Raw genomic sequence first — 27,424 nt, forward strand, 5'->3', positions numbered from 1 at the left:
TAAGTACAGTAATTTTTTTATTATACAGGAATTGAATTACCCATTTACAAGGTGATAATGGATTTTTTTAAATATAGTAAGTGTTTTATTGCCACAATATGCCCGTGTTGGGGACTAGTGGGTCTTTAAGGGTCTTAACCATCTCTGCTACAGCAGACATTATTCAATCACTTCTTGTGTCCAGCAACAATCCCATAATTCTTTCCAGCATCAATATTCTGTTGTACCTTCCCCAAAATATTTCCTAATACAGTAATGTATATAAAAAAAAGGTCACTTGTACCTTAAAAAAAAAAAAAAAAATCTCTTTTCCCCCTCTTAACTTCAAAGCCTTACAGAAGCTTAGCTCATCCTCACAGAGTGCTGCTCCCACATTTGTAAGGTTCATTTCAATCATCTCCAGCTCTGTCTATAGCCATATACGACATGAATGATGAAGCATTCACATCCAGCCTCCCTCACATCCATATACAGTACTGTACAGATGTATGCCATACCAACATTTTAAATCAATGCTCAATGAAATGCAAATCATTTTCCAATGTCCTTATGAGCTTTGATGATTACTGTACTTACTGGTCCACTAACTTGATATCAACAGTCTTGAAAAATCACCTCTCTTATTTTCACCAAGTAACCAAGGTAAAACAACTTTGTATACAGTGTCACATTTGATTAAAATGAAATATTAATTCTTAAGAAAAAGTGAAAACCAAATTATATATTTTATGTAAAATCATAACACATGAAAAATATGAATGTTCCTGTTATAAAACACTTTACTATATAGTAGCATATACAGTACTGTACAGTATTGTATTATAATTCTGAAAGTATGGCTACCTAAAATTAAAAGCTAACAGTATACTGTAATTGTATTAGTACATAAGATCCAATTAAAAAATAAATAAAATATGCTTTACAATTTTTATGACTGTGGTCTCCATCTCAGTCCATCTTCATGGATTGTAAATACCAGCTTGGTTTTCTTTTCATTCTTAATTACTTCTGCAGAGAACATTTGCCTATAATCATCAGGTGTCACTGAACCTTCACATTTGTTTGCATTATTACCAACTGTCACAGAGTTTGATGAATTTGATAATAAATTATCACTAATCATATCATTTTTTGTAATATCATCTTCAGGTACAGTGGTGAGTTTTGATAAGTGAATTCGACAAGTTACAAAACTAGCCCAGTGTTTACCCAGGTACTCATATTCAATCATACCCACTTCTGATTCCTCTTCTTCCATGCATGGCACATATCTGTGCTTTTGATAGTCCTTCCGGAAAAGTGATTGTCTTGTGGAAAGTAACACTAGTTTGTGATTCTTAACATGACTAAGAAATACTTTAAATATTCCATTATAATACTGTTCAAGCTTATACCATGACTCTGCTCTATAAGTTTTATCATGCCAATAGTAAGCTGAGATGCTATCAATCACAATCAATGAAACTTTGGTTTTGTTCATTATTAGTTCATTCATGGATAATAAAGTAATAGCAAATTGTGAACTAACTGTGCATTTTAAATAAAAGAATGATTTCAAACACTGTTTAATCAAATTGTCTATTTCAGTCTTTAAACTTGCTTTATCTGAATGAAGTAGTTCTTTTATTTTATGATCATCATCAATTAGTTCCTCATCAAATTCATAACCATTTTTTTTGCTCTTTATGGCATCCTTGCTCAATTTTAAAAATCTTCTTATTCTTCTCTGCATCATGTTTTCCAATTGCAAGATACTAAAGTGTAAATCACTATCTAAAAAAATTACACCTCCATCACAGCCTCCAATGTTCATTCCTCTCCAAGTGTGAGGGAGAAGCACTGTGACAATCAGGCGGAGGCTGAGTGATGACTTGCCGCAGTTTGTGTTGCCTGTGACCTCAATAATTTCACCTGGTTGGGGACCTCCAGGGAACAGACAGGGATCAAGCTTGATTAGAGATGGTCGAATCTGAAGTCGAGCTATTAAAGCTCTACCTGATGCAGTTCGTATTCTATTCATCATTGACCTTGTCCCTGTAATATAGTACAGGCAATATGGTATTAAAAGCATGAACTTGCATTTCATATGAAGGGGAGAAAATTTAAACATGAAGTTACATTTTATGACAGTGGGCCATAAACTATGAGATACCAACACAATAAACACCACAAGGCAGAGCCTGCCAGTGTCACAGGCTACAACTATTCAGTGGCAGGATGGATTATTCATGTGAACAAAGCAATTTCTTTGAAGTAGGTCTTCATCCTGGCACATGAAGACTGTTATAAATTAACTAGCTATGTGCTGGTTTCTTTACAGGCTTATGAAGCATCTCATTTAGTAGTCATATACTGTACCAGTACTCAATAATTCATTGTACTGATCTCATAACCATCTCAAGAGTTCTAGAGCTCCAACTCTCAGCCCTAGCTAATCCAGAGTCTAAGAGGAGGGATGGAAATCAAGTCAACTACAGTACATTATTAAATACTAGGCCATAAAATGTGTTTAAATGTTCAAGCCTTCATGAGTTGTCTATGAACCTTTGATGTGTTACCCTTGAGATCAAGGAGCAGCTAAATAATGGGAGATGAAGGTCACATGTTATCAGTACTTGGCAGCTGGTAGAACTAGTTATATCTTATAAAAAACTGAAGACTGACTTTAGTTACTGTCTGAGTGTGAGTTTAGGAATTCATATTAAGGTACAGTATCATGAAATGAAATTCGGGATGATGACCAAGTAACTTAATCTAAAATGGACAGATGGATATTCCTCTCACATAAAGAAAAGGTGAAACAATTTAACAAGTTAAGTCATGCGCTCTTATTGTTCATTCCAATAAAATTACTTTAAACACTTAGCATTCATAGCAGTTTGTCAATTTTCACAACCGACTAAGTGCATGAACTGACTCCGTATGCCAGAGTGATGTTCTCTTAACCTTTATATTCTCCTCTTATATCATCCATCTAAAATATCTAGTGTATTAAAAATTCATGAGTTATGTAAAACCTCTCTGAAAGAGGACTATACAGAAAAAAAGATATGGTACAGCTCCTCCCCGACTTACGACGGGGTTAGGGACCCAAATCCAGGTCGTAAGTCGAAAATGCTTAAATAATACATAGAAAATCTAAAATGGGTATCTCTTTTTCTTCTCTGCACCACAAAACTCTCACTTTTAAGCTTGCCAGCCATATTAAAGTGAATTACAAACGAAAATTTGTCTATGTACTGATGTTGGGACTCAAAAATACGTAATATGACAAAATTTTGGTATGACTGAGGCAGGTCGTAAGTGCGGCTGGTCGTAAGTCGAGTAGATCATAAGTCGGGGAGAAACTGTATATATTTCATGTCAGTAGGTTGTTCTCCACACACACCTGAAGACAGTACTGTACAGGGTATTAGAAAAATGAAGGAAGAGAGTATGATATATTTTCATTCACTGGAGTGCCAAAGGTGCTCACACAAATGGTTCTTGAGTCAAGCCAAACTCTGTCATACAGGGTACATATTTATTTGTTTCATGTTAATACTAGATGACAGTACAGTACAGGTTGTACCTCTCTAGTCCGGCATTCTGTGGTCCGGAACGATTTTAGTTTGTCCAATAGGTAGATAGGCAGTTTTTTTTTTTCCCTTATCTGAATTATTATTATTATTACAGGAGTATTAAATTTTTGCCCCTCAGGCTCCAATGTGGGTCAGTGACCTATGCCCGGGTGGGCTAATCCTCGTAAAAAAAACAACAACAAAGCCGCGGGAAATTAAGGTTTGTTTACATCCGGCAGTTCGGCTGCTCTCTCTCTCTCTCTCTCTGCTTGTCTATACAGAGTACAACATTTAACCCTTCAATATATATGAACAGTAAATAAGTGTTGCTTTCATATTCTTATGTAGAGTAATGACGATATGTTTTCACATGTGCGCACTTACATACGCGCAGTCTCACTTTTTTTTTTACCATTAATGGTTGCTACTTATATTGTTCCATTTATTGACATTAAATAACATTACAGGTACTTCAAACAACCATATTAATTTTTTTACATTAATTTTACTACAGCTACAATCAGGGTCATATTTTCTTCAGTTTTATATGTAGAACCAATCAATCACTGGTTTTGTAAGCTTTAACATAAACAATGCCGGCAGCCATCTCGTCTCTCGTGTGTTTTAATATTCCACGTACAGTGAACCCTCGCTTTACGCGGTTTCACATTACGGTTTCGCTTTACGCGTTTCTGCATTTACACGGTACCCTGCCAGAACCGGAATTCCCACCTTACGCGGTGCATCTACTCATATACACGGGTGAAGTATAATTTTTTTATTTAGCTCATAAAATTCATACAAATTACCCGGCCAGAATATAATTTACATTGCTGGAATTCTTTCAATTTGATGATCATTTTGAATATAAGCATCATAGATTTTGCATTAGACATACAAATTTTAGATCTAATGCAAGTATTTTGTTTACTCTGGAAAATATGTTATCTTTTGTGCAAAATATGCGATTTATCACAAAGAAGCCTATTCTAGAATAAACCGGAATCCAGCAATGTGAACTATATTATCTAACTTTAGTCTGAGTACTATTTATTACTAAAAAGGTAAATATTCTGGTTTCTCCCAAACATTTCTCTGGTAGGGAGGAAGGTGGAGGTGGGGAGGGAGGGACCGACTGACCCAGCTGGCGTGGGGGAAGAGGCAGGTGAGGCAATTGCTTTGATTGACAGAAGTGTCTGAAGAATATTTTATTTTTTTATTAACTGAAGATATTTGTTTTAACTCATAAAATTCACACAAATTACCGACCAGAATATAATTTACATTGCTGGAATTCTCACAATATGATGATCATTTTGAATATAAACATCATAGATTTTGCATTAGACATACAAATTTTTAGATCTAATGTAAGTATTTTGTTTTACTGAGTAATATATTTACTTTTCCAAAATATATGACATTTATATTCAAATATTCCTGGTCACAAGAATCCAACAATGTCATTATATTATCTAACTTGTTTGAGGTATTATTTATTACTATACCTTAAAATCTAGTGGTTTTCCCCCAAACATTTCTCAGAGAGAAGAGCCAGGAGTGTGAGAAAGAGGGAGAGTTAGGTCATTATTTGAATGAATAACTTATTTCGTATTTCTCCTATTTCCTCTTAAATATTAATTGTGCATGTACCATCATAAAATTAAGATGTTATTTTTACTAGAACATAATTATTAGGGAAAAGTGGAGTTTGGTCAACCGGTCTCTATTTCATTTAATCCCATATGTTATTTTGTTCACTTCATTCCTGTTTACTGGGCCCTCCTGGGTTCAATTGACTCTGGTTCATATATTATTATTTGCACAAAACATTAATTCAATAAAAAACAAATTCAGAAACATTAATTAAAATATGTATGAAGACCAAATAAGTATTTCCTCATATTCCTATGTAAAATAATGACGATAGTCACATGTCATTGCACTTATCTGCGATCTCTCTTTTTCTTTACCATTATAGATTAGCTACTTCTATTGTTCCATTTATTAACATTAAATAACATTACTTAAAACAACCATATTAATTTTACTGCTACAACCAAGGTCTTTTTCTTCTAAGTTTTATATGTAGAACCGTCATCACTGGTTTTGTAATCAACAACAATGCTGTGTCATTTCCTGTGTTTTATTCTACGATATTAATGAATTATATTGCTCATTTTACACACAAACATTAATTCAATCAAAAAGACATTCAGTAATAAACAATGAATCTTTATAAATGCTGTGCCCGCTGCCTGAACGCCAGGGGCGTTCATGCGTCGAAATTCGGAGTTTCCGCCCGACAAAATTTTTAAATGTGTTGTTTTGTGTGTTCAAATAACGTCGAATAAAAACTTGCGAAACTTGAGAAACTGCAACATTTAACCCTTCAATATGTCTTCAAAGACCATGAAGCAGAGAAAGTGGTGCTAGTGCTACCAAGTCACTATCTATCCAGGAAAAGGGTGAATTTCCATGGTCCGGCACCGGTCAGGTCCCGAGGTTGCCGGACTAGAGAGGTACAACCTGTATAACATATCTACAAAATATCAAGGACTTGCAATTTGCTTTATATTTTGTTTATTTTTTTTATATTTTTATCCTGAACACTATGTCAATGCACTACCTCCCGACAATGCCATGATCACTGTGAATATACAGTACACATATTTTTTTTTTTTGGGATTACGGTCACCCCACCCGGGCACAGATCACTGATGATCCGATCCACATCAGGGCCTGGGGAAGTACTCATGATAATAATAATAAAAAATAAAAATAAATAATAAAAAAATTAAAAAATAAATAATAATAATAATAATAATAATAATAATAATAATAAATAGTAAATAAAATTGAAAATACAAAATACAAAATTGAAAATAAAATAATAATTTAATCATGATAATACCAATAATACTGTAATAACAACACTGTGATGATAATAATAATAATAATAATAATAATAATAAAGAAATAAAAAAAGAGAAAAAAAAGATCAAAAGTGAGAAACAATATACTGTACTGTATGTTGTGTTGTGTTGTCAATGGTAAGAGAAACAATTGAGACCCTGCAATTGTGTGTAAATGAGGCAGAAAGTTAGATCGGCAACCTGGGACTTGGTCACAATTTTTGTGATGCCATATGGCAGCAGGGTCTACCATAAAACAATACATTATGCTTCCAATATCTTCCCAAGTAGTAGTACCTCCCTGTTTGGTAGCTGCCTACTACTTATATACTGTACAGGCAAACCCCGTTATTCATAGACTCGGTATTCGTAACCCCGTTATTCATAGCCTCGGTATTTGTAACCCCGTTTATCCGCAATCAATCTATTGTTAACCATTTCCACTACTGTATTCACAATGGTTGCCCCGTTTATTCGCAAATTCTTATGAGCAAAAATTTTGAACCGCGCGCCTCAACCGTAGCGTAGGACAGCGTGTGTACGTATTCCTCCGCCATACACTCCTGCTCGCCTCAGTCTCACACGTGCTGGCGTGTGTTTTGTGTGATCTGGCAGTTGTGTTTTGTGTGATCTCGCAATGCCTAAGCGACCAGCTGTTAAAACTCCCAGCAATGTTGCTAAGAGACCACGTGTAGCAGCTACGTTGGATGAGAAATTGGATATTGTAAAAAGACATGAACACCGAGATGGAACGTCGGTGATTGGGCGCGTGCACGGCTTGGCCCCCTCTACAGTGCATTCTATAGTTAAAAGCGCTGACAAGATCAAGGAGATGGCCGGGTCTGCAACACCACTGACGGCTACGAAGGTGACGAGGTTCCGTGATGCTGAGATGGAGAGTATGGAGCGGATGTTGAGCAAGTGGATTGACGACCAGACCCAGCACCTTAAAACAGAGTGAGGAGAGTGAAGTGGCTAATGACCCCAGCCTCCTCTCACCCCAGTAAACCTTTACCCTCTCCCCTAAGGCCAACTTCAGCAAGCAAGCAACACAGCACATCAGAGGTAAATTAACAGTCTACATTTAAAACTTACCTCACACACCTACGCACATAAACATTCAAACACTCACACACTCAAACATATAAAGTATACAGTGATCCCTTGGTTAATGAGCGCCTCGGTTAACGAATTGCCTTTCATAAGATTCTTAACTTCGGTTAACAAGCATTTCCTCGATTAATGAATTCCTTACGAGAGGCCCCCCAACATGTTTTTGCTTGCACACTAGCTGTCGTATTAGTCCGCCAATACAGTAAATGGTTCTAGGGCTTAAATTCCTTACCATTTTAGTAAATATCAATAAGGTTGTACTATTCAATCATTTTAAAAGTTTTATATTAAATTTTTTAGTCATCATAACAATTATTGGACATAATTGAAGTAGAGGAAACTAGTTTTATGCGCGCCAAACAGCCTGTCAACACACCAAACAGGCGTCAGTCTCTGTGTCTTTTCAGTGGAGGTAACATCTTACTTCAGACTCTCTTCAACATAAATGCTTTTTTTCTGTGTTTTCAGTCAAATTATTGGTCATTTTGAATTTTATTTTACATATGATACAGGTTGTACCTCTCTAGTCCGGCAGATACAGGTTGTACCTCTCTAGTCCGGCAGATACAGTTTGTACCTCTCTAGTCCGGCAGATACAGGTTGTACCTCTCTAGTCCGGCAGATACAGGTTGTACCTCTCTAGTCCGGCATTCTATGGTCCGGAACAATTTTAGTTTGCCCAATAGGTAGATAACCGTCTTTTTTTTTTCTTTTTTTTTTTTACTTATCTGAATTATTATTATTATTACAGGAGTACCTGTATTACATTTTTGCCCCTCAGGCTCCAATGAGGGTCAGTGACCTGTGCCCGGGTGGACTAATCCCCGTAAAAAAAAACAACAACAAAGCCGTGGGAAATTAAGGTTTGTTTACATCCGGCAGTTCGGCTGCTCTCTCTCTCTCTCTGCTTGTCTATACAGAGTACAACATTTAACCCTTCAATATATATGAACAGTAAATAAATGTTGCTTTCATATTCTTATGTAGAGTAATGACGATATGTTTTCACATGTGCGCACTTACATACGCTATCTCACTTTTTTCTTTAACATTAATGGTTAGCTACTTATATTGTTCCATTTATTAACATTAAATAACATTACTTCAAACAACCATATTAATTTTTACATTAATTTTACTACAGCTACAACCAGGGTCTCATTTTCTTGTTTTATATGTAGAACCAATCAGTCACTGGTTTTGTAAACATTAACGAAAACAATGCCGGCAGCAGTCTCGTCTCCTCGTGTGTTTTAATATTCCACGAATTATTAATGAATTGTATTGTTCATTTTGCACACATAAACATTAATTCTAAAAAAAAATCAGAAACATTAATTAAAACATATATGAACAGTAAATAAGTGTTGCTTTCATATTCTTATGTAGAGTAATGACGATATGTTTTTCATATGTGCACACTTACATACGCGCAGTCTCACTTTTTTCTTTAACATAAATGGTTGGTACTTTTATTGTTCTATTTAATAACATTAGATAACATTACTTAAAATAACCATATTAATTTTTTACATTAATTTTACTACAGCTACAACCAGGGTCTTATTTTCTTGTTTTATACAGTATATAGAACCACTCAGTCACTGGTTTTGTAATCAACAAAAACAATGCTGTCTCATTTCCTTGTGTGTTTTAATATTCTACTTATTATTAATGAATTGTATTGCTCATTTGGCACACACAAACATTAATTCAATAAAAAAGACATTCAGTAATAAACAATAATGAATCTTTTGTACATAAGAGAAATGACGCTGTTTACACGATTGTGCACGTCGTCTGAATGTTGGCGGGCCGTTCAAACCTGTCGAAATTCGAGTTTCCGCCGTCAAAATTTTAAATTATGTAGTGATTTTTTGTGTCCAAATAAAAAAGGTTAAATTAAAAACTCGCGAAATTTGAGAAGATACTGTACGACATTTAACCTTTCAATATCTCTTCAAAGAGACCACGAAGCAGTGAAAGTGGTGCAAACGTAAGCGCAAGTCACTATCTGTCCAGGAAAAGGGTGAATTTCCATGGTCCGGCACCGGTCAGGTCCTGAGGTTGCCGGACTAGAGAGGTATAACCTGTATATAGCGCAGTGCAGTGTTAATTTAAAGAAAATATTCTTTATTTACAGCAATTAAACTTAAAATATCACGTGTTGAGATTGTGTTTGAATCCAGCATGGGTCCTAAGAAATCTAGAAAAGCGATTTCAATTCAGATGAAACAGGAAATAATTAAGAAACATGAAGAAGGCATTAGAACAAATGTGCTTAGCAAAGTATATGGCATGTCGACATCAACTGTGTCGACAATTCAAGCACAGAAAGACAAATTCAAGGAAGTGAAAGTGAGAGACAAGTCTACCAGTGTTCAAAGGTAGATCCCTAATAGCAGAAACAATGAGGTTACTTCTCATCTGGATTAGGGAAAAACAGATGAAAGGTGATTCAGTTTCTACTGAATTTATTTGTGAAAGAGCCAGGGAGATTTACGAACATATAAAGACAGATTAACCTAGTTCTTCAGGCACAGAATTTGATGATTTTAGGGCCAGCAAAGGCTGGTTCGAAAAATTTAAGAAAAGAAGTGACATATTTAGTGTAGTTTGGCATGGTGAGGCTGCCAGTGCTGATAACGAAGGGGCAGCAAAGTTTTTAGTGGAATTTAAAGAACTGATGAAAACAGAAAATTATCTTCCACAGTAAGTGTTCAATGTGGACGAAACTGGGTTTTTCTGGAAAAAGATGCCCAAAAGAACATTCATCAACAGAGATGAAGCCTCTTTACCTGGGCATAAACCCATGAAAGACCGTCTCACTTTATTGCTTGGTGCCAATGCTTCAGGGGATTTCCGACTGAAGCCTATGCTTGTCTACCACTCTGAGAACCCCAGGGTGTTCAAGCAACAGAAAGTGGTAAGAGGACGGCTTGGAGTTTATTGGAAATCCAACCATAAGGCATGGGTAACAAGACAGCTCTTTAATGAATGGGCCCCTGGTCATGACCCTCAACTTGCCAGAACTTTGGAGTCTCAATTTGACTTTGTCAAAGTGTTGTTTTTGCCTCCCAACACTACATCAATCATACAGCCAATGGACCAGAATGTGATCAGCAACTTCAAGAAGTTGTACATGAAGAAAATGTTCAGGAGGTGTCATGAGGCAACTTCCACTGATCCTTAACTAACACTGGCACAGTTCTGGAAGACACAGTTTAACATCCTGGAGATTGTGTCCATTGGTCAGTCATTGGGCCTTGAAGTGGAGGAGGAAGATGTCGAAGAGCTTGTGATGTCTCATGAACAGGAACTTACTCCAGGTGACTTGCAGCAACTGGATGAAATGTTAGAGGCTGACTGTGGTGGAGAAATCAGAAAGTGATGACCATATGTCAACTTCAGAGTTGAAAGATGTTGTACACCACTGGGAGAAGTTCAGGAAACTGGCTTCAAGGCACCCAGATGTGGAAAAGTCTGAACTAGCTTTGCGTCATGTTGAGGACACAGTGGTCTCCTTCTTCAAACATCAGTTAATGATGAGGAGGAGAGATGCCCCACAGACAAAAATTGACAGTTTCTTCAGTAAAAGGCAGCGGGAACAAGATGCTAGCCCTCAGCCTTCCACTTCAAGAAGGAGAGAGGATGTTCCTGGTGGAGAATCTGTCAGTCCAGAGGTTCCTGACATTTTCATGGAAGGTGACTGCTTCAAAGAAGCAGTAAAATGCTTCTCCTCCACCTCCACTTCCTTCTCTTCTCCCTTCTCCTCCTGCACCTCCCACTTCAAATTCACATCAGCATCATCATCCAGGAGTCTTCTACATACACACCTCAAAGTAAGTGTACTTTACTACCTTTTTTGTTGACTTTAGGCAATTTTCGTGAGCTGGAACCAATTACCCAAAAACCCATTGAAACAATGATTTCGGTTAACGAGCAACCTTCTGGAACGAATTGTGCTTGTTAACCGAGGGACCACTGTACTGTACTTGTAAACATACAGGGGGTATACACCTAATAAACTCAAAGTGTTTGTTATTGATGTTTATTTGATAATATGCCCTTGTTTCTTTATTAATTTGATGTTCAAAATGTATTGAGTAAAACAAGTGTTAAACTCTGACGGCCGCGACCACCCGTATCCCTTCTATTTACATTATTTCTTATGGGAGAAATTGCTCCGCTATTCGCAATTTTGATATTTGCAAAGTTTCATGCCCGTAACCTTTGCGATAAGTGAGGCAGCCCTGTACTGTTTCATTTAATCCACAAGAACACTTCCAAAACTTACCTTTTCTTACTTTTATCCTCTTCGCTACAGATTGGCTCATTAGCTTACTATTACTTTATATGATTCAATGAATTAAGATAAGCAGGTAGGAGGCAGCTACCAAACAGGGAGGTACTACCGCCTGGGAAGATATTGAAAGCACAATGTGTTGTCTAATGGTAGACCCTGCTGCCATATGGCATCACGAAAATTGTGATCAAGTCCCAGGTTGCTGATCTGACTTTCTGCCTATTTACACACAATTGCAGGGTCTCAATTGTTTCTCTTACTCTGACAACACAACATACCCCTGTACATATATAGCTACTCCTCAACTTACGACCTACTCGACTTACGACCACCCGGACATACAACCGCCTCAGTCGTACCAAAATTTTGTCAAAGTACGTATTTTCGAGTCCTGACATTAGTGATTGCGCTGTGTACTGACAAAATTTTCATTTGTAATTCACTTTAAAATGGCTGGCAAGCGTAAAAGTGAGAGTTTTGTGGTGCTGAGAAGAAAAAGAAACACCCATTTCAGATTTTCTATGTATTATTTAAGCATTTTCGACTTACGACCTGGATTTGGGTCCCTAACCCCGTCGTAAGTCGAGGAGCAGCTGTATTGTTTCTCACTCTTGATCTTTTTTTCATTTTTGTATTTCTTATGGTTCTTTATTATTATTATTATTATTATTATTATTATTACATTTTCACCCCCAGGCCCTGATGTGGGTCAGTGACCTGTGCCCAGGTGGGCTAATCCCCGTTAATAAAAAAACCCTACTTATTCTAGGTTAGGCTATATAGATTAGCATTTGTTAAATAAGTTATGTAAGGTAGATTGGGTCGGTTCATTTTATCTCCAATAAATCAGAAAATAAAGCAGTACAGCAGCTAGTAAGTTGTTCCTCTGTGGAAGTGTTCTAGTATATGAAGCACTGTTCAGGAGAAAATCGTCACAATAGTATGAAATTTATGAATCCTCGCCACTTATTGAAAGGAACCAAACTAAAGTACTGTATATGAAATTTAGTAGGAAAGTTATCATCTAGACAAAAAATGTCCAAAGTTACTGTTGTTCACGTGTATGGAACCGTATGAAAAAAAAAAGCGCTTAGCATGTAAAAATTGAAATGGTGTCACCAGGAGGTAGCGCATCTATGCACAGTACAGCACAGTACAGTACAGTATACAGTGAGCGCCTCGGTTAACGAGATTTCGGTGAACTAATTACCTTCCATAAGATTCTTAACTTCGGTTAACGAGCAATCCCTCGATTAACGAATTCCTTACGAGCGCCCCTCAACATGTTTTCGCTTGCATTTGGCGGCCCACCAGCTGTAGTATTAGTCCGCCAATACAATAATCAGTTCTAGGGCTTAAATTCCTCGCTATTTTAATAAATATCAAGAAGTTTGTATTATTCAACCATTTTAAAAGTTTTATATTAAATTTTTTAGTAATTTTAACAATTATTGAACATAATTGAAGTATAGGAAGCTAGTTTTTTGCACACCAAACAGCCTGTCAACACACCATACAGGCGTCAGTCTGTGTCTGTTCAGTGGAGGTAACATCTTGCTTCAGACTCTCTTCAACATAAACACTTTTTTCTGTGTTTCCAAGCAAATTATTGGTCATTTTGATATATATTTTACATATTGACAATATACTGTATAATGCAGTGCAGTGTTGATTTAAAGAAAATAATCTTGAATTACACCAAGTGAACTAAAATTTTATGGGTGAAATGGCACCATGGGGTGACTTCTCTTCCACCCCAATGCCTTCTCTTCTCCCTTCTCCTCCACCCCCATTCTAATTCCCATCATCATCATCATCATCCAGGAGCCTTCTACATACACACCTCAAAGTAAGTGTACTTTACTTCCTTTTTTGTTGACTTTAGGCAATTTTCGGTGAGCTGGAACCAAATACCCAAAAACCCATTGAAACAATGGTTTCGGTTAACGAATTTTTCGGTTAACGAGCTACCTTCTAGAACGAATTGTGCTCGTTAACCGAGGGACCACTGTACTGTACTGTATTAATGCTCAGGTCTAAAAAAAAAGGCAACAACAATAATAATAATAATAATAATAGTATGTGCAAATTGCAAATCCTTGTCATTTTATGAAATTTTTATGAGGTAAGAAAGCATTTATCTTCTATACAAAAATAGGTACTGCATTCTGTACAGTGTTTCTAAAGACATCATGCTCTCCTCAACCACCAAGTTTGAGATATTTCACTACGTATATAGAAGATACCTAAAGTACACAAGGAAAATATTTCTCATTTCAGTCATAATTTTTTCTAAGAAAAGGATAAAAGATGACTATTATTTTAGGTTTAGTTAGACTAAGTCAGGTTTTGTAGATTAGGCTTAAATAGATTTTTGCAGTTACATTTGGTCTGATAGGTTTGATTGGGTAATTTTATGAATGAGCAATTATTTATTGTCACAGTAGCTGGTTTGTTCGAGCTGTGTGAATGGTTCCTTTCATCAGACAGGATTTTTTGTACACATGATATAGATGAAAATTTTATTATTTTCGGTTATGTTAGGTTAGGTCTAGTAGTTTAAATTAATTCATTTTGTTAATGAATATTTCTGGACTTCCTGATCAATACACATCAGACATAAATAAACATTATCAGTGACGTGGATGTCCCAAGTGTATTTGAGTGTTGATGAAGGAAATATTTATAAAAATGCTCAGTTCTTCCGTGGTAAAATGTCAGGTAAAGAATTTGTACAGTAGCTCTTACAGTACTAAAATGGTGTTATTTTGTGATCTTAGCATTTTGACCATTACTTTGAGGGTTAATGCATATTTAATGATATGACCTCTTTAACACAAGTTATGACAATGAATCCTTCCAAAGTGGGCTGGGCTTTGAAAATGAGGAAAAATGTGGGGTTAAAACATACACAAAAACCCCAACCGAAACCTTCTTAACCTATATTATAACCTATTTCAACAAAATTCTTACCTTATTTGCTAATAATGATTGATATTCAACCAATTTGATCAAGGACAGTTGTCAAAGCCATGAGATACTTGTTTCCAGTAGAGTGCTTATGCCAGCAGCATCTGGTGTTCTTAGGGCCAGGCAGTCACCCATCCAAGTCCTAACTAGACCCAACGTTGCTTAACTTTGCTGACCGGACAAGAAGCGGTGTTTCCAATGCCACTGCAAAACATGTTTACATTTAGTGGAGGAGATTTTGGGCACAACCTAGTCACAACAATATTGACAGATTTTAAGTTTCCTAAACACATTTTCACGGAATATTATATATTCAAATCTCTTTCACATGAACCTCACATGATTTGCTTTCTGTTATCCCCCTCACCGCTTGTCGGCTTGTTAGCCACTTGATCAATTAGAGGACTGTTCAAATCTCTTGGGAGATTTACGCATATGCAAAAATTTAATATACAGTATCAGTATTCATTCGCTTTATAGCTTGCTCATGACCTAAAAACTGAAACCACACACAAACAGGGAGAGAATCAATTTCCTCTGCCATCGGTTAATCGGTTAAATAAGTTTTTCTTCTTCACTGTCAGTTCTCTGATGCATTTTGAACACTTACACAGGACGCCAATACTCCTTTCCTAAAATACAAGATGGCAAGCTTGTCTCCGAGTCTGTCCAAAGACAAAATCCTTGGTCTGTCCTTTTGGAGAAAAACAATAAGTACAGTATTAGGTTCCATGCAATGTCGTTTCCATTTTTGTGTTTAACATCATAAGTTTGTAGAAAAAAATTCAACCAATTCGGACAATTCCTTCAGTGGTCACCCTCTTCTGCACCTTTACCAAATGTGTCATAGTCCGTAAATCTAAATCTCACATATATTAGGAAGATACACGACATGTAACCTATACCTTCCGCCAGTGTCTTACAATGCCATTATATGAAATATTACCTTAAATACAGAAACCTTTTAGCAACTGCAATGTGATGACTGGTGATCACTCTGAGGTTTATTAGGGGCTGACAGTTGACAACACGTGCTGCATGGTAGTGTGTGAAGCTGTAAATGCTTCACGTGTGACTTAATTCATATAACAGCGTTAACACTTGGCATGTGAGGTTATTATGTTTGTTACTTCGCATATACAGCCTATTTTATAACAATAGTGGTGGCTGGTGAGTACAATGGGGGACACATCATACACATTTAAATTTTAAAACATACCCGCACTCCAGCTGCCGGGTGCTCCAGCTGCTGCTGGGTAAACAGTTAACAACACAAACATCATCATGCCGCTGTGCTGCTGAGCCAGGACAATATTTATTGGTTCAATGGTTAAGAAGCGCGGTCTGTGCTGTGCTACCCGCTGTTTTAGTTCCATTGTCTTCTTTATTTCATTAAAGGGTGCCAAATGTTTGCGGAATGGCGTGCAGTCGCAGACAAAGATCTATGTTTGAAAACCAGATCAACGCTATGTTGCTTACCAGTAGTTCTTCGTCTGGTGAATCTTTGAACTCCTCTGACATAGATTACCAACCTTACAATGATGGAAGGTCGTCCTCGGAGGAGACACATGACTCCAGGTCTACTATGTCCTGTGGCACCTCACGCCCAGCGAAACGGGCACGTAGCACAGCACAGTCAACTTGGAATAATTCAACAAGTGGTAATTTAGTGATACTTTACGTGTTGCAAAAAATGCGAGTGTGTTATGATTGAGTAATAACTTTGTAGTGGATTACTGCTGTACAGTAATTTATAACTGACTGGTCTCCTATAGGTTTGGTGACGAATACACCCCATTTCGTCACTAACAGATCATTAGTCGCTGGTATTAGCGTGACAAATTGTAAGTTATTATATTACGCGAATAGAAATTGCACATGTATACAGACGACTCGGGAATTATTGTGTTATTATTATACATGAATATTAAGTAAAGAAAACAATTAAAACATTGATAAATAAAGAAAATGCTGAACAAATGAAGGTGATTTCTTCTTCAGTGATTTGCAATTACAACTAGTTGCTGAGCACAAGCTGAGATCGTGTACAAGAAAAGCAAATCATGACAAACAAGTACATCTCTGGATGATGTGGGATGAATATGAAGTAAAATTATCACCTAATTTCCTAAAAAATTGTCAAGTGTCTTCTTCCAAGCTTGCATGAGTAATAACAATGTTTTAATTCTTTTAATTTTAGTCTTTCGCATATTGTTTAAGTGAGATGATTACAGGCGTATTAATAATGTTTTTTATTTTTTATTCGTTTTAGTCTTTAACCCCTACGCCCCAGTTGTCGTTCTGGAACGATCATGTAGGGCGTCCCGGTTGACATTCCTGAACGTGCGCCTTTTCGCGGCATTGTTTGAATGCCCAGCGCAGGTTACCAGGTTCCAGCACGACTATTTGTGTGTCACGCCACACGTAGGGTAGCGTGGCTGCATTCTGAGCCGCTCAATCACTCAGTTTGGTAACCAGACTCTGGTTAGTACACATTGGCCTCCCGCATCTTCCATCCCCGTCAAGAGCCGTGTTAGGGTCGTCTCGTACTCAAAATAAATCGTACTCAAAAAAGTTAATTCGTACCCACGCAACTCTTACCTAAGAAACTCGTACCCAAGAATACTTGCACCCAATTCAAGAGATAATTCATACCGATTAGTATACTGTATATACTGTGGGGTACGTGATATTTGGTACGCACTCAGGATGGGATGGAGAAAGGAAACTCACAATGTGCTCTCTGTATACATATTGTATTGGATGTACAGTGCAGCTTGGTGCTGGGAAGTGGCAGCGTGGTTACAAGCGTGATGTAGAGAGAGCTGGTTGGTGTGACCAGGGAACACTACCGCGTGTTATCCCTTGGTTATCACGCCTAATTGGGACTGCGCACAGTACGTGATAACGAAAAATGCGATAACGAAAATACAGAACCTATGGGATTTATTCTAATTGGTTCCAGGCACCCAAGACCCAACCCCAATTTTCCCATTTTACGACCATTTAGACCAGGGGTGTCAAACTCATGGCCCACGGGCCAAATGTGGCCCTTGGGATGACCAGGTGTGGCCTGCGGGATGACGGTAAAATTTATCATCCCGTGAAATTATGAAAGAAATAGATATAATCATGTTTATTTAGTAAAATAAATTTTACACACTTAAGGTCAGACAAAACCAAATGAGTTATTCCTGGTAAGCCAGGTAAGGCAATGTGTGAAGCTGTAAACTTCAATCCTGCAAATATGTGATATAGCACTTGTGTTGGCCCTGAAGAGGGTAACTAAAATAAGAATTGGCCCTCAAACGGTATTGAGTTTGACACCACTGATTTAGACCCACTAAATATATAGATAATGTTATGGTAAGCATCAAAAAAACACATAGGCATGGTTAGGTTTATTACAAAGTGATGAAAAGGGTACGTTCAATACTATAGTCCACAAAACCTGTAGCTATGCTTTCTTTATTTGCGTCCCTCGTCTGAGGAGTCCGTTTTCTCATTGCTTCAGGATGCCTGAGTCCTCCGTTTTCTCTCAATCTTAGAGTGCACCGAGACTTCGCTATTCCTTAGTAATGACACAAAATTTGAAATTGCAACTGGGGTTGCAATTGTTGAGGCAACTAAGATATGTCTGATTATAGCAAATGTGTTATTGTCAATTTGTAGGTGAAAGATTTTATCCTCAGTAGATGGGTAAAAACACCTGGAGGCAACTGCGTGATAACGAAATTCTCGGCTTGAAAAATGTGCTATAACAGCAGTTTTGTGCAGATTTTGATGGAGGCGTGATAGGGAAAATCGCGATATCCAAGTGCGCTATAACCAAGGGATGACTGTATATATTATCCCTTTTTATTGCAAGTTTGTCCTTTTACTCATTAGAGTGTGTGACAACTTTGTCCAGTACCATCAAGCGCCGCCACAGCGGACTGGATGATTGCGAGATACGTCAAGAACTATCAGATTCGAGTGCTGTAGTGTGCGATTCTGGTGACAGTGGTGATGAAGGCAGTGATTATGAGCCAAGTGATCATGATGATAGTGTGGAGTTGGAGGATGTGGTGGGGATAAGTGAAGAAAGTGATAGTGGTGGCGAGGAGGCAGGAAGCAGGGCACGTGGAGGACGGCGTGTGCCCGCATCTCGCTCATGGCCAAGGCAAGGGACAATGGATGCGCTTGTCTGGTCTGATGGCAGTAATTTCCAGCCTGACAGTCCTGATTTCAGACAATCATCAGGTGGAATTACTCCTGAATTTCCATGTACGGAGGAATCTAGTGAACTGGACTACTTTTGTGCTTTCTTTGACGGTGCATTCATGGATTTTTTGTGTACTGAAACAAACAAATTTTATCAGTACACACATTATAATGACGCCAGCCCTGACCTCTGGCCACACATGCGACGCTGGACTGATGTTGTTGTGTCAGAACTGTACGTGTTTTTTGCATTACTCATGCTAATGGTCCACGTAAAGAAACACGTACTTCGGGAGTACTGGATATCTCCTGATGACATAACAGCAACTCCAGTGTTCATTAAATTCATGGCAAGAGACCGGTTTGCCTCCATCCTACGTTATCTTCACTTCACAGACAACAACTACCCTGTGGTTGGTGACCAACTCTGGAAGATAAGGACAGTATTTACAATGCTGAAGGAAAGATTCATGAAGTTCTTCAGACCCTTCCAGAATGTAGTGGTGGATGAGTTTCTGGTGCTTTTCAGAGGACGTTTTGCTTTTAGACAATACATTCCATCCAAACGGCATCGCTTTGGGACAAAGTTCTTCGTGCTGTGTGACTGCGAGTCTGGGTATGTCTTAGATCTCGTAGTTTACACAGCAAGTGACGCAGACATACCCAGAGACGACCCACATGGTTTCTCTGGAGCTGTCGTCAAGAAACTTATGGACCGCTACTTTGGAGGGAATCACGTCCTCTACACGGACAATTACTATACCTCTCCTGCCCTGTCCAAATTCCTACTTGAACATGACACTGGTTCTTGTGGAACTGTATGCAAGAACAGGAAACACTGGCCCGTGTTTACTGGTAAACCTGCACGAGGAGAGGTCCAGCTGAAGCACGCAGACAAGATGCTAGCAATACGCTGGCATGATAAGCGTACTGTCCAGATGATGTCAACCATGCACAAGGGCAAAATGGTGGACAGTGGGAAAAGGGACAGGGCAACAGGAGAGGTAGTGAAAAAACCCGAAGCTGTCGTGGACTACAATGTGAACATGCGCCTCGTGGACAAGAGTGATATGCAGGTTGGCGCACTTGAGTGTGTAAGGAAATGTGTCAAATGGTATAAGAAGATGTTCCTACAGCTCATGGACATTACCATCCTGAATGCGTACAAATTGTACCTTGTAAAAACCAGAAAAAAATCATCTCTCAGGGTTTTTCAGAAACAAGTGATATCTCAAATCCTAGAAAAGTATGGTGACGTTGTGCCTGCTGTACCACGACGCCACAGCCAAACAGGACTCCCAGACCGACTCCTTGCACTTGACTGGGTTGCTCGTCACTACCTTGACGACCTTCCGAGTGATCCAAGTGGTCGTAAGGTGCAAAGGCGGTGTTACGTATGCAAGAATACCACCAAGCGCCCATCTAAACGGAAGGACGTGACAACTTGGTGCAGGGAGTGCGATGTGGGTCTGTGTAAACTTTGTTTTGTGGAGTACCACACAAAGAAAACCTTCTAAAACAATGTGGAACGTGAGAAGTGCTTGTAAATAGTAGTGTTATAAAGAAATGATGATAAAAATAGTGTAAGTGTAGTGGATAAGTGTATTTGTAAGGTACAAAGTGATTTATTTGTGTAAAAGGTACAAAGTTGTGCGCATTCACTCACCACTACCGTACCCATGAGTGCAGACAGCGAGCGAGGCGTCAGGGAAACACCATTGCCCCCCCCCCCCCTTTATGCACCACTCCTCACTTCATGCTCGGCCACAAGGAAGCTTCTGGAATGTAAGTAACTACTTTTGTTTGTTTTATTTTCATTATTTGTCCATTTTATCATGTATCAAAGTAATATTGCTAAAAGTAGTGTAGTTGTATTGTAGTGTAGTACAGGTATTACTGGAAAATAATGCTATGATTGTTATAAATGTATTAATTGTGGAATTTTTATTCCGATAATTATTTTTATGCGTTACCTTCTCTCTTAAAGCCCCAGACAGCCTGGCGACAGACTGCGTGTGTGTTGCCGAGCTTTTTTTATGAAAATTAATACAAATAAATTAAATTCTAAATTAATTATTTATAAGAGATAAGTATTATAATCATTAAATATATGCATTACCTGCCATCCCGAACACAAAGGCAAGCAGAAAATGGCCTCTTGGCCTTATACCCAATTTCAATTTCAATAATGCAATTCAATCTGTATCTTAACCAAGACATACTGCCAGCTTTTCTCTTGGAGTGAGGGCTTCTCTAAAGGTTGTTTTCATTACATAATTCCTCTTCAATTTTTGACAAAATCATCTCAAAACTGCCAATGTTCATACGAAAGTACTGAAAGAATTTACTTTCATCATCAATCAAATGAGGATAGAGTATGAAATTCCTCTCACTCTTCCTATCTTACATCGAATGAAACCAAAATATCTTCCCTTTCCAATTTTGCTCTTTTTCTTTCTTCTTCCTCTTCGTCCAATGTAATTGCGATCATTGCCAACTCTGATGAAGAGAATTCACACATCTTCCCTCAACAATGGTCTGGCCACAACTGAGGGACACGGGATGGCCCATGACTGGAGTGAGATCCTCCCTTGAATAGACCGTGCATGTGAATACCCTAGGACCGTGACCGTCCTTATAGTGTGAATAGAGCCTTGATGTTTGTTGTTATACAGTATTTGGAATAGGCCTACATAAATTTTGTTTATGTGATACACAGATAAGGGTTAAGTTTGTGAAATCATTGGAATCACATGATAATTATATGTTTTTCATCAATAAATTTCTTACAATCACGGTCCAGGGTTTTAGAAATCTCTTCCCAGCAGTAGTCCTTCCATGACACGTCCCTGTAACTTTCTGAAGCCATGTCATATATAAGCATGGATATTTCCTTACTTATTCAATAAACTGCTCCATTCTTCCATGTAAGCAGGGCACTCGCTGTTATATCCCTCACCTGTCAGTCCCACAATGGCAAATGCAACTGGCAGACTGTGGCAGCAAACTCCCAAAACGCTCATGAGCGCATGCTTGATGGAAGCCACGTCGAGAAAAATTGCGGAGGCGGCAATCTGGGAAGGTAGTCGCAGGCTCTTCCACGTTGAGCAGCCAGCCAGACGACCAGAGGTAGAATCAGCTGACAATCTAGTAACAGTGTGTGTGAGCGGGGGTGGTAGGGTTTGGGTTGGGGGAAAGATGGGGGAGTTCTTGAGTTGCGTGTTGCATAATACTGTACTGTTCAGTGGTCCCTCGGTTAACGAGCACAATTCGTTCTAGAAGGTTGCTTGTTAACCGAAACCATTGTTTCAATGGGTTTTTGGGTAATTGGTTCCAGCTCACCGAAAATTGCCTAAAGTCAACAAAAAAGGTAGTAAATTACACTTACTTTGAGGTGTGTATGTAGAAGGCTCCTGGATGATGATGATGGGAATTAGATTGGGGGTGGAGGAGAAGGGAGAAGAGGAGGCATTGGGGTAGAAGAGAAGTCACCCCATGGCGCCATTTCACCCATAAAATTTTAGTTCACGGTGTAATTCAAGATTATTTTCTTTAAATCAACACTGCACTGCATTATATATTGTCAATATGTAAAATAAATTTCAAAACGACCAATAATTTGTGTCATGGGTTGCGCTGGACCTCCCGCACAACCCATCCCAAATGTTTGTTTAGGTAGAGATAAGGTAACCGGCCAGCCAATAGGGGTCATCTCACGCCTCAAAACCACATTTTAGCCAGTGGGCTTTAGACCTTGGGTTATAGAAGACCTCCTGCTCCGCGGATTTAGAACAGGGGTCATACAGTCCTACCAGTGCTACGAGTCTGTGTGTGCAAATCCCCGAGATTGTTGTTAAGTCCAGCGACAAGTTAACACATCCTGTAAAGGAAGTGATCAATGGTGAGGGCCTGTTGCTACAAGAGCACTCCAGGCCGGCCTAATAGGTCTAACGATTAATTCTCCAGGTTGACAAACTCTCCCTTATAACTTACGGTACTGTGGCGTGAATGTGAGTGACTGACCTATCCATGCAAATTATAAGTCCAGTGTATGGAATTGTGCCAAATAAACGTAAGTGCAATGATCTGCCCGTATCTGTGATCCCTCTATTATTATCATTACCAAAGGTAATGATTATTTGGTTATGACAAAGTATAACCAATAACTTAGATGGATGTTGGAAATTAATGGAATTCGTTAAATCATCATTTATCAAGTACACAACGCATTGAATGCCGGAAGCAGAGTGAAATTCTACGTAGTGATACACCATAATCTCCTGGGCGAGTGACCAGTGTGAAGGCATCTGAGTTCTACGGTAAGAAAACCACTTTCCTGCATTTAAAACTTAACAATTTGACTGGAAACACAGAAAAAAAGCATTTATGTTGAAGAGAGTCTGAAGCAAGATGATACCTCCACCGAAAAGACACAGAGACTGACGCATGTATGGTGTGTTGACAGGCTGTTTGGCGCGCTAAAAAATAGTTTCCCTGTACTTAAATTACGTTAAATGATTGTTAAAATTACTAAAAATTTTAATATAAGACTTAAAATTATTGAATAGTACAAACTTCTTTATATTTACTAAAATAGTACAGAATTTAAGCCCTAGAACCGATTACTGTATTGGCGGACTAATATGACGGCTAGTGTGCAAGCGAAAACATGTTGAGGGGCGCTCGTAAGGAATTTGTTAATTGAGGGAAAACTCGTTAACCGAAGTTAAGAATCTTATGTTAGGTAATTCGTTAACCGAAATTTCGTTAACCGAGACGCTCGTTAACCGAAGGATCACTGTACAATCATATTTTATTACAGTTGAACCTTGATTTACGCGGTTCTTGTTTACGCGTTTGGTCATTTACGCTGTACCTTGCCAGAACCGGGATGCCCGATTTACTTGGTGAATTTACTCATTTATGCGGGTGAAGTATAATTTGTTTATTTACTGAAGATATATATGTTTTAGCTCATAAAATATATAATTTACATTGCTGGAATCCTTACAAGATGGTGAACATTTTAAATATAAACATCTTAACATTTGCGTTAGACATACAGTGGTCTCTCGGTTAACGAGCGCCTCGGTTAACGAGATTTCGGTGAACGAGTTACCTCCCATAAGAGTCTTAACTTCGGTTAACGAGCAATCCCTCGGTTAACGAGTTTCTTACGAGCCGACCTCAACAAGTTTTGGCTTGCACTTGGCGGTCAACCAGCTTTAGTATTAGTCCGCCAATACACTAATCGGTTCTAGGGCTTAAATTCCTTACTATTTTATTAAGTATCAAGAAGTTTATACTATTCAATAATTTTAAAAGTTTAATATTAAATTTTTTAGTAATTTTAACAATTATTGAACATAATTGAAGGTAATGTGACTAGTTTAATGGGCGCCATCCAGCCTCTTAACACAGCAAACAAGTGTTAGTCTCTCTGTTTTCAGTGGAGGTAACATCTTGCTTGAGACTCTCTTCAACTAAATGCTTTTTTTCTGTGTTTCCAAGCAAATTATTGGTCATTTTGAAATTTATTTTACATATTGACAATATATAGCACAGTGCAGTGTTATTTTAAAGAAAATATTCTTTATTTACAACAAGTGTAACTTTAAAAAACACGTGTTGACATTGTTTGAATCCAGCATGGGGCCTAAGAGATCAAGAAAAGCGATTTCAATCCAAACCAAGCAGGAAATCATAAAAAAACATGAACAAGGCATTAGAACAAATGCACTATGCAACGAATATGGCATGTCGACAATTCTTGCACAGAAAGATAAATTTAAAGAAGTGAAAGTGAGACAAATCTACAAGAGTGTTTAAAAGTAGATCCCTAATTGCAGAAACTGAGATGCTACTTCTCATCTGGATTAGGGAAAAACAGATGAAAGGTGATTCAGTTTCTACTGAATTCATTTGTGAAAGAGCCAGGGAGATTTACGAACATTTAAAGACAGATCAACCTGGTTCTTCAGGCACAGAATTTGAAGATTTTTGGGCCAGGAAAGGCTGGTTCGAAAAATTTAAGAAAAGAAGTGACATTTTCAGTGTTAGGCATGGTGAAGCTGCTAGTGCTGATAAGGAAGGGGCAGCAAAGTTTTTAGATGAATTAAAGAACTGATGGAAGAAGAAAATTATCTTCCACAAGTGTTCAATACTGGGCTGTTCTGGAAAAAGATGCCCAAAAGAACATTCATCACCAGATATGAAGTCTCTTTACCTGGGCATAAACCCATGAAAGACCATCTCACTCTATTGCTTGGTGCCAATGCTTCAGGGGATTTCCGACTGAAGCCTATGCTTGTCTACCACTCTGAAAACCCCAGGGTGTTCAAGCAACAGAAAGTGGTAAGAACAAAGCTTGGAGTTTATTGGAAGTGCAACCGTAAGGCATGGGTGACAAGACAGCTCTTTAATGAATGGGCTGTTGATGTGTTTTGCCCTTCTGTCAAGAGCTACCTAACCACCAATAACCTCCCTTTAAAGGCTCTTCTCATGGATAATGCTCCTCGTCATGACCCTGAACTTGCCAGAAATTTGGAGTATCAATTTGACTTTGTGAAAGTGTTGTTTTTGCCTCCAAACACTACATCAATCATACAGCCAATGGACCAGAATGTGATCAGCAACTTCAAGAAGTTGTACATGAAGAAAATGTTTAGGTGGTGTCATCAGGCAACTTCCAATGATCCTGAACTAACACTGAAACAGTTCTGGAAGACACAATTCAACATCCTGGAGGCTGTAAAATTGATTGTGTCATCATGGCAAGAAGTCTCCACTAGATCCCTCAATTCTTCATGGAAAGCACTGTGGCCATCAGTAGTCCATGATTTTGAGGGATTTGAGAAACAGAGTTGGACCAGGAGATTGTGTCCATTGGTCAGTCATTGGGCCTTGAAGTGGAGGAGGAGGATGTGGAAGAGCTTGTGATGTCTCATGAGGAGGAACTTACTCCTGATGACTTGAAGCAACTGGATGAGATGTTTCAGGTAGAGGCTGACAGTGGTGAGGAGGAAATTGAAATTGATGACCATATGTCAGCTAAACAGTTGAAAGATGTGATTTACTACTGGGAGAAGTTCAGGGAACTGTCTTCAAAGCACCCAGATGTGGAAAAAACTGAACTAACTTTGTGTCATGTTGAGGACTCGGTGGTCTCCTTCTTTAAACATAAGTTAATGATGAGGAGGAGAGATGCCCCACAGACCACAATTGACACTTTCTTCAGTAAAAGGCAGAGGGAACAAGATGCTATCCCTCAGCCTTCCACTTCAAGAAGGAGAGAGGATGTTCATGGTGGAGAATCTGTCAGTCCAGAGGTTCCTGACATTTTCATGGAAGGTGACTCATCTTCCAAGAAGCAGTAAAATGCTTCTCCTCCACTTCCTTCTCTTCTCCTCCTCCACCTCCCACTTCAAATTCACATCATCATCATCATCATCCAGGAGCCTTCTACATACACACCTCAAAGTAAGTCAACTTTTCTACCTTTTTTGTTGAATTTAGGCAATTACCCAAAAACCCATTGAAACAATGGTTTCGGTTAACGAGATTTTCGGTTAACGAGCAACCTGCTGGAACGGATTGTGCTTGTTAACCGAGGGACCACTGTACAAATTTTAGATGTAATTTAAGGAGATCATGAAAATAAGCAAATATTTTATCTTTTGTGCAAAATATATGAAGTTTACATTCAAAATATTCCCTGACCTGCAAGGAATCCAGAAATGTCAATTATATTATCCTAACTTTAGTCTGAGGTATTATTTATTACTAAAAATATAAATATACTGTTTTCTCCCAAACATTTCTCTGGTAGGGAGGGAAGGTGGGGGGTGGGGGTTAGGGAGGAAAATAAGGACCCAGCGAGCGTGGGAAGAGGGGGGGAGGGAGCTGAGGTGGGGTATTTTGATTGACAGATAGTGTCTGGGTGAATAATAATTTGTATATTTACTGAAGATATTTGTTTTAACTCATAAAATTCATACAAATTACCCGGCCAGAATATAATTTACATTGCTGGAATTCTTATAAGATTTTGATTATTTTAAATATAAACATCATGGAATTTGCATTAGACATACAAATTTTAGATCTAATTTAAGAATTTTTATTACAAAGCCAAAATTTTATCTTTTGTGCAAAATATATGACGTTTATATTCAAAATATTCCTGGCCTTGCAAGGAATCCAGCAATGTCAATTATATTATCCTAACTTTAGTCTGAGGTATTATTTATTACTATACCTTAAAATCTAGTGTTTTCACCCAAACATTTCTCAGAGAGGGAGGAGCCAGCGAGCGTGGGAAGGGGGGAGGGGGAGTTGAGTCCTTAAATAATGGACAT

The 27,424-nt window shown here is 38.2% G+C and overlaps 3 protein-coding genes across 6 annotated transcripts; 2 read left to right on the forward strand and 1 right to left on the reverse strand.

Annotated features, from left to right (window-relative positions):
- LOC121874709 (DNA repair protein XRCC2-like) lies at positions 1-16,744 on the reverse strand. 4 transcript variants are annotated; one of them, XM_042378973.1, is made up of 3 exons: positions 16,546-16,744; positions 14,868-15,068; positions 1-2,034 (listed from the first exon to the last, which is right to left on the reverse strand). In XM_042378973.1, exon 3 carries the CDS (start codon positions 2,021-2,023, stop codon positions 929-931), a length of 1,095 nt encoding a protein of 364 aa, XP_042234907.1. In that variant the 5' UTR covers positions 2,024-2,034; positions 14,868-15,068; positions 16,546-16,744; the 3' UTR covers positions 1-928. The 4 variants fall into 4 exon arrangements, with proteins under 4 accessions (XP_042234907.1, XP_042234904.1, XP_042234905.1 ...); XM_042378970.1 differs by lacking the exon at positions 16,546-16,744 and adding an exon at positions 16,397-16,520; XM_042378971.1 differs by lacking the exon at positions 16,546-16,744 and adding an exon at positions 16,084-16,264.
- Positions 7,113-7,436, forward strand: LOC121874609 (CENPB DNA-binding domain-containing protein 1-like). The gene has a single exon (XM_042378836.1). It carries the CDS (start codon positions 7,113-7,115, stop codon positions 7,434-7,436), a length of 324 nt encoding a protein of 107 aa, XP_042234770.1.
- On the forward strand, positions 16,282-22,218 carry LOC121874708 (piggyBac transposable element-derived protein 4-like). Its single transcript, XM_042378969.1, has 2 exons — positions 16,282-16,525; positions 18,753-22,218. Exons 1-2 carry the CDS (start codon positions 16,282-16,284, stop codon positions 20,582-20,584), a joined length of 2,076 nt encoding a protein of 691 aa, XP_042234903.1. The 3' UTR covers positions 20,585-22,218.
- The last annotated feature ends 5,206 nt before the right edge of the window (positions 22,219-27,424 follow it).

Source organism: Homarus americanus, unplaced genomic scaffold (genome assembly GCF_018991925.1).
Source record: "Homarus americanus isolate GMGI-L3 unplaced genomic scaffold, GMGI_Hamer_2.0 scaffold34360, whole genome shotgun sequence".
Taxonomy (NCBI): domain Eukaryota; kingdom Metazoa; phylum Arthropoda; class Malacostraca; order Decapoda; family Nephropidae; genus Homarus; species Homarus americanus.

Excerpts from the sequence above, each read along its gene's own strand:
- LOC121874709 (XM_042378973.1), bottom strand. The coding sequence starts at position 2,023 with ATGATGAATAGAATACGAACTGCATCAGGTAGAGCTTTAATAGCTCGA.
- LOC121874609 (XM_042378836.1), top strand. The coding sequence starts at position 7,113 with ATGCCTAAGCGACCAGCTGTTAAAACTCCCAGCAATGTTGCTAAGAGA.
- LOC121874708 (XM_042378969.1), top strand. The coding sequence starts at position 16,282 with ATGGCGTGCAGTCGCAGACAAAGATCTATGTTTGAAAACCAGATCAAC. Across the intron at positions 16,526-18,752 it reads TTGGAATAATTCAACAAGTG|AGTGTGTGACAACTTTGTCC; the intron begins GTAATTTAGTGA and ends TTTACTCATTAG.